At 40.5% G+C, this 12452-nt stretch overlaps 1 protein-coding gene across 1 annotated transcript in view; it reads right to left on the bottom strand.

The window, feature by feature from the left end:
* Positions 1–12452, bottom strand: part of LOC132377873 (cadherin EGF LAG seven-pass G-type receptor 3-like) — a 511939-nt gene that overhangs the window by 13012 nt on the left and 486475 nt on the right. The window contains exons 48-52 of the mRNA XM_059944310.1: positions 10503–10572; positions 9270–9362; positions 8550–8663; positions 7674–7907; positions 3306–3360 (exon numbers count right to left, since the gene is read on the bottom strand). Of these exons, the coding sequence (XP_059800293.1) occupies positions 3306–3360; positions 7674–7907; positions 8550–8663; positions 9270–9362; positions 10503–10572 (566 nt within the window). The remainder of the gene's footprint in view (positions 1–3305; positions 3361–7673; positions 7908–8549; positions 8664–9269; positions 9363–10502; positions 10573–12452) is intronic.

The following is a 12452-nucleotide window of genomic DNA, read 5'->3' as shown; positions in this document are numbered from 1 at the left end:
CGTACAGCACAGAAGCAGGCTTTTCAGCCCATCTAGCACATGCTGAACCATTTAAACTGCCTACTCCCATCGACCTGCTCTGGGACCATAGTGCTCTATACCCCTACCACCCATCTATCTATCCAAACTTCTGTTTAACACTGACATCGAGCTCACATGCACCTCATTCCACACTCACAGTCTACTGTTGTGTATTTAATATTTTAATAATATTTGAATAATATTTGATTAAGCATTCTTGTTCTTTTAAATAATTCATTACAAGTTATATGTAAAAGTACATGAATGGCCTATATCATTACACTAACACCTTATTAGTGTGCCTCGCTTAAAGTAAAAATGAAACAAAGACACGTTCTCCTGGATTCCCATCTTTTACTTTCAATTAGTTTTATGCTTTGGAGTTACAATAAATGAAAACTTTTATGTACTGCACAAATAATATCAAAATGTTTAACATGAGATTCTGCAGATGCTGAAAATCTTGAGCAACATGCACAAAATTGATGTTTCGGCCTGAGAACCTTCATCAGGACTTCTGATGAAGCGTCTCATCTCGAAAGTTTACTGTCTATTCCCTTCCACAGATGCTGTCTGACATGTTGAGTTCCTGCAGCATGTTGTATGTATATGAAAAATGTTTTGTGGTATTCAGTTGAAGAACAGTCTGGGTGTACGATGTTAGAAGGTCAACAGCTGCTGCTGCTTCTTTCTCAAAATGAGACCTTGTTGCATTTCAAACCATGAATGAGTTGTAACATTCGTCAAAGAAAATCACCACTGTTTGATATACAATATCTTTAGGTTCCACTTTAGGGTGAAGTTCATCTTACAGATAACGAGACTGAGCTGAAATAGTGATTTCTGTAACTTGTGCTATTGAGTAATATCTGGTGTTAACAGGCAGCATCTCAGGACAATCAAAAAACAAAGGACATTGTGACATTAAGTACTCAAACTAGTTGCAGAGCCTAAGAATAGCCTGTTACTAAATAACAAAGATTACTTCGTCATTGTTGAGAAAATGACTTAATATTTCTCTTACTGTTAATGAATTAATATTCCTGACAAAATATTTCTGTTTATGCAGCAATATTTATATAGTTGGAAACTTGAAAAGAATTTAGATGTAGAATCAGAATTAGTTTCATTATTACTGTCTTATCTGATGTGAAATTTGTTGTTTTGCAGCAGCAGTACAGAGACATCAAATTACTAAAATTTACAAAATAAATTAATATTTAAAAAAGGAATACTGAGGTAGTGTTCATGGCTCCATCCCATTAGTCAATCAAATCTTAAATAACTTTTATTCCATATTCAAGCAGCCTTCACTAAGTAAACACTGGACTGACTTTGATATCACGAAACTACTGTGCTGCACCAATGGCTTTTGGGACTGCCTGGTAAAGAAGCCATTGAAATAAAACTAGAGGAAAAGAATTTTAACAAAGACCAAGGTCTTGTGGCGACCCATTTCCTGGCGTATCCGAACCGACTCACAATTAGATAGCCTACGGGGGTTTGCGAGCACAGAGCTTTGGAGCCTCTGCGCCATGGGGGGCCGGTTGACAGAGGCTTAAAAGTGAGGCTGAAGTTTTCAAATAAAGTTTTTTCCTTCGACTGCAGTTACCGACTCCGTGTCGTAATTTTAGCGCTGCGTGTAGCACACCGCTACAGTCTCACTTCTCGTAAGAATAGGAATTTGATTGTAAACAAGGTGGAAGAGTGAAAACCTGACTGAATGAGCACTAACTAATTAGGAGGGATGAAATATGGGGGTATAAATACCACCAAACTAAACATGCCCAGGCATTATCCCTGAAGATGGTAGAGTTTGTCATTGAAATATCAGTTATAATCGATACCTGCACGGAAGACTGAGAAGAGTTTATTCCTTAAAAATGTGGCATGTTTACTTGGTTCTTTTATCCTACCAGATCGGTGAGAAAAGTTCAAAGTAAGTTTATTTATTAAATTTATCAAAGTACATATGTGTTACCCTATACAAGCCTGAGATTTGTTTTCTTGCAGGCATTCACAGTAGAACAAAGAACTAAAATAGATTCAATGAAAACCCTAGACAAAGACTGGCCATCAATGTGCAAAAGACAAACTGCGCAAGTACAAATAAGACATAATAATTATTAATAAATATATATTTCTGAGTTATTTATCATGAAAAGAATGAAGTAGTGATTCTATAATCAAGATGGTGAGGCTCAACTATTCTGAACAATGGGTCCTTAACTTGATTTTGGGGGGGGATTGTTTATTTCAGACTGGCAGAAAAATCACAAACAAGAGAAAATCTGCAGATGCTGGAAATCCAAGTAACACACACAAAATGCTGGGAAGAACTCAGCAGGCTAGGTAGCATCTATGGAAAAGAGTATAGTCAACACTTTGGGCTAAGACCCTTCAGCAGGAGTGGAAATAAAAAATGAGGAGGCAGAGTAAAAGGGTGGGGGGAGGGAATGAGGAACACAAGGTGGCAGGTGAAACTGGGAGCGGGAGGGGTGAAGTAAAGAGTTGGGAAGTTGATTGGTAAAAGAGAAACAGGTCTCGAGAAGGGGGAATCTAATAGGAGAGGACTAAAGACCATGGAAGAAAGAAAAACGGGGAGGAGCATGGGAGGCAGGTGGTGGACAGGCAAGGAGATAAGGTGAGAGAGGAAATGGGAATGGGGAATGGGCGGGCACATTACAGATGTTTAAGAACACAATCGAGAACCCAGTTTATTGATAGTTCTTAGGACTTGGAATCCTGACATAACACATGAAGTTCCTACAACGAAGGGAATAGTGTAGTATTGGGAAGGCTGTAAAATCATCGTTGGATCCCATTTCAACAGTTTTCTAAATTATAGGTTGAGTTAGAAATACTGGCTATTTTTACAACTTTTATAGTAATTACCAGCTATGCAGCGATACACATTGATCTATCAGATATATCTATTTCTATACTCTTCAAAATACTTTTATTATCAATGTATAATATATCCAACTTTTATATTCATCTTCTTGAAGGCAGTCACAAAACAAAGAAACACAACAGAACCTATTAAAGAAACCCACACAACAAAACCCGTCAGACACCCAGTGTGTGAAGGAAAAGAGCACATCATGCAAAAAAAAACAGCAATGAACTACAGAGTCTCCAAAAGTGGGCCCACAGCCACAGAGCTGAGGCAAGTGCTAATGGCCGCAAGCCACAGCTGCTGCCAGTTTTCTGGGTGCTTCAGTGAAATCAAGATCATGTCAGACTGGCAAAGTAAACCCATCAGAGTTCCATCACATACTTACAGTGGCATCCTGCCAGATAGACATCAACCTCAATGTCCTTGAAATCTCGGAAAATCTAGGAATTTAAAAATAATTGCTTCAGAGAGGCAAAGATATACTTGCATTAATTAGAACTTGGTATTTAAACAAAAATGGGGTCTCCACAAGCCACAAAATATAGGAGTAGGCCATTCAGCCCATCGAGTCTGCTCTGCCATTCAATCATGTGCTGATCCAATTCTTCCAATCATCCCCACTGTCATGCCTTCTCTCCATACCCTTTGATGCCCTGGATAATCAAGAACCTATCTAACTCTGCAATCTCGTACAACCTCTCATGGACCTGGAAGACATTCTTCAATTAAGAAAGTTCACCAGTGCCTCCACTTTCTGAGGAGGCTGAAGAAATGTTGGACTAGACACATCAATACTCATGACTCAGGGCTGAAACTAGGCTCAGAAATAGCAGATGAAAGTTAATGCATTCAGGTGTGAGATGTTGCCCTTTGGGAGGACAAACCAGAGTAGGACTTATTCAGTAAACGTTAGAACACTGAGGAGTGGAGTGAGGTAGAATGTGATATTGAAATTTGAAGTATTGTGCGCAGTTCTGATATCTACCTATAGGAAAGATATCGGTAACTATTCAGATTCAGATTATTGTCATTTAGAAACCACAAGTATGAAAGCATGTTGAGAAAATTTACAAGGACTTGAGGGCCTGAGTTACAGGGATAGGTTGAATAGGTTAGGACTTTATTCCATTTATTTCATGGAGTGTAGGAGAATGAGGGGATGTTGATAGAGGTATAAAAATTATGAAATTTATAGAGGCTTTTTCCAGTAAGGCGGGGTGAGGCTAGAGCTAGACTCATAGGTTAAGAGTGTAAGGGGAAACTTCTTCACACAGAGGATGGTGAGTGTGTGGAATGAGCTACCAGTGGAAGTGGTGGATGCAGGGCTGATTTCAACATTTAAAAGAAATTTGGACAAGGACATAGCTGGGAAGGTTGAAGAGAGTTATAGTCCAGGTGCAGGCCGATGCGACTGGCAGAATAATAGTCTAGACTAGATGGGCCAAAGGGCCTGTTTGTGTTGTAGTGTTCTATGACAGAGGAAACTACACACTGGACCATTGTTACACCACCATCAAGAATGGCTACCGTGCTATTCCACACCCTCACTTTGGGAAGTCTGATCACCTGGCTGTACTCCTACTCCCTGAGTACAGGCAGAGACTGAAGACTGCAGCACCATTAGTGAGGACCAAGCAGGTTTGGAGAAGGGAAGCACAGGAGCGCCTACAGGACTGCTTTGAATCAGTGACTGGACTGTATTCAGGGATTCATCTTCTAATCTGGATGAGTATGCTGCAGTTGTTACCAATTTCATTAAAACCTGTGTGGATGAGTGTGTGCCTACAAAGACTTACTGTACATTCCCAAACCAAAAGCCATGGGTGAACCAGGAGATATGTCATCTGCTGAAGGTTGGATCTGTGGCATTCAAGTCTGGCGATCCAGGCCTGTACCAGAAAACCAGGTATGATTTGTGGAGGGCTATTTCAAGGGTGAAGAGACAATTTTGAATGAGGTTGGAGGCGACATTGGATGTATGACAATTCTGGCAGGGTTTGCAGGGCATTACTGCCTACAAAGCGAAACCCAATAGCATGAATGGCAGCGATGCTTCACTACCAGATGAACTCAGTGCCATATATGCACACTTGAAAGGGAGAATATAGCTACAGCTGTGAAGATCCCTGATGCACCTGTTGTCCCTGTGATCTCTCTCTTGGAGGCTGATGTTAGGCCGTCTTTAAAGAGGTTGAACCTTCGCAAGGCATTAGACATTAAGAGGTTGAACCTGCCTTAGTGACTGTTGCCCAGTAGCACTCACATCTACGGTAATGAAATGCTTTGAGAGGTTGGTCATGACTTGACCGAACTCCTGCCTCAGCAAGGACCTGGACCCATTGCAATTTGTCTATCGCTACAACAGGTCAACGGCAGATGCAATCTCAATGGCTCTGAACACAGCTTTAGACCACCTGCACAACACAAACACCTATGTCAGGATGCTATTCAGAGACCATAGCTAAGCATTTACCACCATCATTCGCACAATTCTGATTGAGAAGTTACAGAACCTGGGCCTCTGCACCTCCTTCTGCAATTGGATCCCTGACTTCCTAACCAGAAGATGACAATCTGTGCGGATTGATGATAATATCTCCTCCATGCTGAGGATCAACACTGGTGCACCTCAGGGGTGTGTGCTTAGCCCACTGCTCTACTCTCTTTATACCCATGACTGTGTGGCTAGGCATAGCTCAAATTCCATCTATAAATTTACTGACGACACAACCATTGTTGGTGGAATCTCAGGTGGTGACGAGAGGGTGTACAGGAGTGGGATATGCCAATTAGTGGAATGGTGTCGCAGCAACAACCTGGCACTCAACGTCAGTAAGATAAAAGAGCTGATTGTGGACTTCAGGAAGGGTAGGATGATGGGACACATACCAATTCTTAAAGAAGAATCAGAAGTGAGCAGTTTCAAGTTCCTGGGTGTCATAATCTCTGAGGACCTAACAAGGTCCCAACATATTGATGCAGCTACAAAGAATGCAGCTACTGTACTTCATTAGGAGTTTGAGGAGATTTAGGTACGTCAACAAAAACGTTCAAAAACTGCTATAGATGTACCGTGGAGAGCATTCTGGTAGGCTGCATCTGGTATGGGGGTGGGGGGGGGGTGTTGCTACTGCACAGGACCGAAACAAGCTGCAGTGGGTCATAAATTTAGTTGGCTCCATCTTGGATACTAGCCTGCAAAGTACCCAGGACATCTCCAAGGACCCGTGTCGCAGATAGGCAGTGTCTATTATTAAGGACAACCAGCACCCAGGGCATGCCCTTTTCTCACTATACCATTACGTAGGAGGTACAGAAGCCTGAAGGCACACACTCAGCGAGTCAGGAACAGCTTCTTCCCCTCTGCCATTCAATTCCTTTAAAGCCATTGAACCCGTGAACACTATTTCATTTTTTCAATATATACTATTTCTGTTTTTGCAAGATTTTTAATCTCCAACATAATATACCGTAATTTGTTTATTTACTTTTTCTTCTATATTATGTATTGCATTGAACTACTTGCCAGTGATAATAAACCTGATTCTGACTTCATGACCTAGAGATGCACAGTAGAGAGCATCCCAACATCTGCAATGCTGTGTGGTATGAAAACATCACTGTGACAGACAGCAGTGCTGTAGAACGGGTAGAAAAAGTTTCCCAATACATCACTGGTACCAGCCTACCCACCATCAAGGACATATAGAAAGGTGCCAGATAAAGGCCAGCAATATCATGAAGGATCCCACCAACCCTGCTCATGGACTGTGTGTCCCACTCCCATCAGGGAGGAGACTATGTAGCATTCACACCTGGAGCACCAGACTCAAACACAGTTACTTTCCACAAGCAGTAAGGCTGATCAACATCTCCACACACTAACCTATCCCTCCACTCCCCCAACCATCGCTACTTTATCATTTCCTGTTAGAGTCACCTTATGTACAGACACTCCTGTGCCTAGAGTCACTTTATGGACATTGGTGATTGTCCATCATGTCAGATGATGACAGGAAACCCGCGCAGGAGAGATTTAAAGTTAAAAAAGCTTTTGCATTGGGGTAGATCCAATCTCTCGACCTGTGAAGTCTGGGGCCAATGGTACGAACAAGCGTCATAAGATGGAGTGTTCCTTGGTCACAGTGGATGACCATGACATTTTCTATGCCTAGTCATTCTCATCAGCCTCCACGGAGCGTTGCAGTACCTCCTTCCTGGCCATTGGATCTCACTGTAGATCTCATCCAGTCTGTCAGAGCTGACTTTGCATGCTAAGATAGGCATGTCCCTATCTCACTGCGGTACAAGCTGCCCTCACCTGGGTTAGCCTGCCTGTCAAGGTGGAGTACCAATGTGTGGTTGCCATCACATGCAAACAGCAACTTGCCACTGCAGGTGAAAACTGAGCGAATGGTGAGTGAGCAACCCCGGAATGGGCGTGATATGCCCCTTCACTAGAGGCGCTACCCCTCCCTCGATATACAACCAGTCTATGTATATAAGCTAATCTTATGTATTTATACAGTACTTGTGTTTTTTTAATTGTGTTCTTTATGCTTATTATGTTTTCTTTTGCTGCATCAGATGTGGAGTAACAATCATTTGTTCTCCTTTACACTTCTGTGCTGAAGACTAACAATAAACAATCTTGCATATTGAATTCTGCTAGACTTGATATAACTAATTAAGACCGAGATTGGACAAAGAAACAATAAAAATAGAATTAGTTTGAAGCTGAGACTGAACTTACATTTTTCAAAATCTTGATGCAGACGCTGTCCACAAAATTGACAGGAGTGAGATCAAGTATAATGGAATGCACTTCTGGTTTTTGAAGCCCCAGAGATTCAAGACTGTATTCCTCGGGCTTCTTGTTAACTTTAGATGGTGACTCATGGCCTGAGTCCATTTCTAAGCTGACGGAATTGTCATTATCAATATTCCCATCAATGGTGGATAGGTCACCTGTCTTTGATTCGAGTTTCTGGAAAAATTATCACAACAAAAGGCAAAATCTTAATAAGTATTGCACTGAGTTTCAGGATATCAATTAAACCCAGTTCTTTGATCAAAGCAATTCCCATGAGTAGGAAGAATTACTTGGTTTTGAGGGCTGAACAATATTTATGTAATTTCCCCAGCCTCATTCACTTCAGCTGGAGGCAAATAGAGTACTTAGAAACTGGCTACAATTGTGCCATGCTGCAAAATATTAATGAAAATATCTACAACTTCTACCAACAGAATTTGTAACCCCAGGGCTTAAGATCCTTGGTTCAAGGTTACATCTTTCAGTGATTGCTACAAGTGTGCAGCTGTTGGTAGATTTTCTAAGAACTCACACACTCTTGATTGATTGTCTGGGCTAACTTTTATTGTCTAACATTTGATGAGTGCTGTAGATGCTGTTCAGAAAATAGCATTGGCACATCCCCATTTAAGCATTATTACACTTGTATCAGTTTTGATTTAGGAAGTCAAAAAACATTTTCAGCCATGGCTGCCTGTATAGAACACAAGAGAAAGAATGATTCCTGGCATAATAAAATAGTATTTTCATGTATAAAAATGAAGATGCAACTTTGAGGATATCAAACAATTAATTATTTGTACTAATCATTTCTACCTTCTTATCTTTCTTGGCTTTCTTGTCCTTTTTTTCTTGTTTTTTCATCTGCTGTTTGAGTTTTGTAATTCTTTTCTTCTTTTTTGAAATTAAACGAGTGATAGTAATTCCAGACTGCAGGAAGATCATAAGAAAGAGGTTTAGTAGAAAAGAATCTTACTGGGCATTAGACTTAAACAGATATAATGAGTTATGAAAGATAGCGTGTGCAGTCTTTTCAGAGACAATTACTGGTAGCTTATGCATGAATTTAAAATGTTATTAAAATTATAAAAATTTTAATGTGAATGACTTGATAAGATTGTATGTGTTGCCAAGAGTAGTTTATAAAATGTGAGGATGAGCTGAATTCAATTTTAATTTCTATAGTTATACAGTGGAGGGCATTCTAACTGGTTGCTTCACCATCTGGTATGGAGGTGCCACTGCACAGGATCAGAATAAAGCTGCAGAGGAAATTCAGAAGAAAATAACAAATTTCATGACAACCTGATTCTAACTCTGAATTTGATTCTGGATTCTGTGGCACCATGTCATTACTTGACCAAGTCTGGCAACAAGGAGCTTGCTCAAGGGAACAAACCTCTAAAGGCTGGATTCAGCTCTTACACGAGGGAGGGTGGAATTTTTTCCTTGTTTTACCAATTGTCAAAATATTCCCTTTTCTTTAGGATTAAATTATGAATAAAATACAAATATAATTTAAATCCATTTGCTTACCATCTGCCTCAATGCCTTCTCATATAACTCAGCATTGGCAAAGTATATGGTTGCAGATGATTGGAAGATTTTTATTCCTGGAATTTCTTTTGCCTAAAAGAAAATGTGTATTATTTCTTTAAAAGGTACTTGTGTCTTTTGGTTACTAACTCAACACAATGCATGGCCTCACAAAAGCCTTGGTTTTATGAATGAAAAGGGACTGTAGTAAACCCCAGAAAAATGTGGCTGCATTCAGAAAAGCCATTCATGCAGTGTCTGCTGCATGCTGCTTTCCAAACCATGATCTCAATGAACAAATATAGCAGAGATGCAATGCTGTCATCGCTTCAGCACCATACTCAATCATTGATGCTGTAAGTCATTCACAACAAGCTTCTCACTGGAATTGCTTTAGCCTAGAGAATTAATGAGAAATAGTTCAAAGCGCACTCCCAAACCTCTCCCAGATTCAATCATTAAGTGTCCACATGCAGACAATGTCTTGTCTTTATGAACAAAACGGTGTTTGAAAATCAGCTGTCAAACCAGTCACTCAGCTCAAAATCATCTGGCTGTAGTAATGGCTTCCCCACTCTAAGACCATCTGTGGTGGGCACCTCAAATAGTTCAGAGGTGCCATTAATGCTGCTTCAATAAAGTCCTCCATATCAATTGGCAGGATAAGGGGATCAATATCACTGTTCTCTCCCAGGCCAATGCTCCAACAACACTCAGTTAGATTTAGGCATTTGGCTGCCTGGCTACAGGCTCCCAAACAGTTACATAGCTTTGAGCCCCATAATGGTAAGATATTACCTGGTGGACAGGGGAAGGGATTAAGGATGTTCTCAATAGTGTCTTGTAAAATTGTAATATCCCATGGGAATCCCTGGCCATCAACCATTTGAAATGGAGAAAACTTCTATACTTGACAATTATCAGGGGTCTTTGGTGGGGGCACACCAAAATTACTGTAAATAACAGGAGCATACCACTTCACAACCCATCTACGATCCCATCAAGTCCTTCATGCTGCATCTGTGGTGAGCTCCCACATTGACTTCATCAGCCACCTCAGAAGCCAGGGAAATGGTGCTGAAGCAAGACACGCTCAAACCCAAATGAGGAGGACATTCTGCAATTTTTCTCAGCATCTTTGCTTTTCCTGGGCTTCCCAACAATCCTTTCATCATTATACATATGGTAAGCCAATGCACAAATTGTTAATGCAGTTTCTAATCTTCACACTACCTCGTCAAACTGATTGATGTCTCGGTAGATATCAGTATCTGGAACTTGTCCCAAGATTGAATATTTGGGTCTGGAAAAAAATGTGCGGGTAATTAAATACAAATCTGAAAAGACATGTTAAAGTAATAACCAGAAAAAGCAAGGATCCTTCAGTTTTAATTGACTGAATTTAATCTGGTGAATGAATCTTTCATTAAAACTCCTGACAAATGCATCACAGCTTGGTAAGGCAACTGCTCTGCATGTGACTACAAGAAACAACAAGAAGTTGTGGACACATCACAGGAACCAGTTGACCCAATATGAACTCTGCCTATACTTAACACTGCCTCAATAAAGCCGCCAACATAATCAAAGACCCTTCCCACTTCAACATTTTTCTTCTCCCATCTGGCAGAAGATACAGAAATCTGATAGCACGTACCACCAGGCTGAAGAACAGCTTCTATTCTGCTTTTATCAGACTCTTGGAAAGACCTCTTCTACAATAAGATGGACTCGACCTCACAAGCTACTTCATTACGATCTTGCACTTTATTGTTTACCAGCACAGCACTTTCTCAATAGCCTTTACACTTTATTCCGCATTCTTATTTTTCTATCTCAATGCACTATGTAGTGATTTGACTGTGTAAACAATTGTAAGGAAAGAATTAAATTTGAATTCCTCTTATATGCTAAAATAGAAGTTTGTAAGATAAAGTGGTTTCAGCTTGGAATGTGGTAATAGCCTGGAGACATGCATGCATGTATATCCTTGAGATTAGATTCCATTGAAGAATATTTTCTTCCTTACATATTGTATATATTTCTAAGTTATGCGCCTAGGCCAGGGGTCGGCAACCTTTACCACTGAAAGAGCCAATATGGACCCATTTCCCACAGAAAAGAAAACACTGGGAGCCACAAAACCCGTTTGACATTTAAAATGAAATAACACTGCATACAATGGGTTTTTTTTGCCTTTATGCTATGTATAAACAAACTATAACGTGTTGCATTTATGAAATTGATGAACTCCTGCACAGAAAACGAAATTACATTTCTGCATGCAACAAAAACATTTTGAACTCCGAAGAAAAGACGTTGGGTTGAAGGTTACTCCATAGTTAGCCTTCCTTGGATCGAAAAATTAAAAGAAATCGCGCACTGGTGGGTGTCAGGCATTGGCAGTGGTGACGTATATTAATAGCGATAAAAAACACGTTGTAGTGGTGTGCTACATGCAGCACTAAAATAACGACACTGCAGTCAAAGGTAACTTTATTCGAACTAAACAGCCTTGCTTTAAAGCCTCCCTCAACCCGCCCCCCCGTGGGCGCGGATGCTCCAAAAGACATGTACTCACAAACCCCCGTAGGCTATCTCCATTAGCCGGAACAGTGGCTAATTGTGAGCCAGTTCAGATGTGCCGGGAAATGGGGTCGCCACAACGTTTTATTTAGATTGTACAAGGTCACCAAAATCTTCAAATTTCGAATTACATTTCAAAAACTAACAAACCATGGGGAGCTGCAGCACGGTTGCCAACCCCTGGCCTAGGCTGAGGTGCCCAAGAGATAAGAAGGTAGATGCTAGTGAAGTACTGCATGATAAGTAATGTTAGACTTTTGAAGCGTATAAAAAGGGTCAATTTCATTATGCAGTTAGAAATTTTCTTTTAGGCTGAACCATGACTAGTTCAAAGAGCTGGAGACAGAGAATGGAGACATTGAGAGGGAGAAAGAGGGGAGAGGGAGACTAGAAAAGTTGTTGGACACTTGCAGATCCCTCCGGCAGTAGATTGTGTGCTGCGTCTTAGCAATTGGTTAATAGTATTATTTTGTCCCTTTCATGCCTTTATTACCATTTTCGTTCATTATTTTATTCTTTCACTTTATTTCTGTATTAAGCTTTACATGACTTTAATGGTTTCTTATGACAGTGTTCTGCACTTCCTTTGAGAATAGC

Source organism: Hypanus sabinus, chromosome 19 (genome assembly GCF_030144855.1).
Source record: "Hypanus sabinus isolate sHypSab1 chromosome 19, sHypSab1.hap1, whole genome shotgun sequence".
Taxonomy (NCBI): Eukaryota; Metazoa; Chordata; class Chondrichthyes; order Myliobatiformes; family Dasyatidae; genus Hypanus; species Hypanus sabinus.
This window is presented reverse-complemented; position numbering and strand designations above follow the sequence as displayed.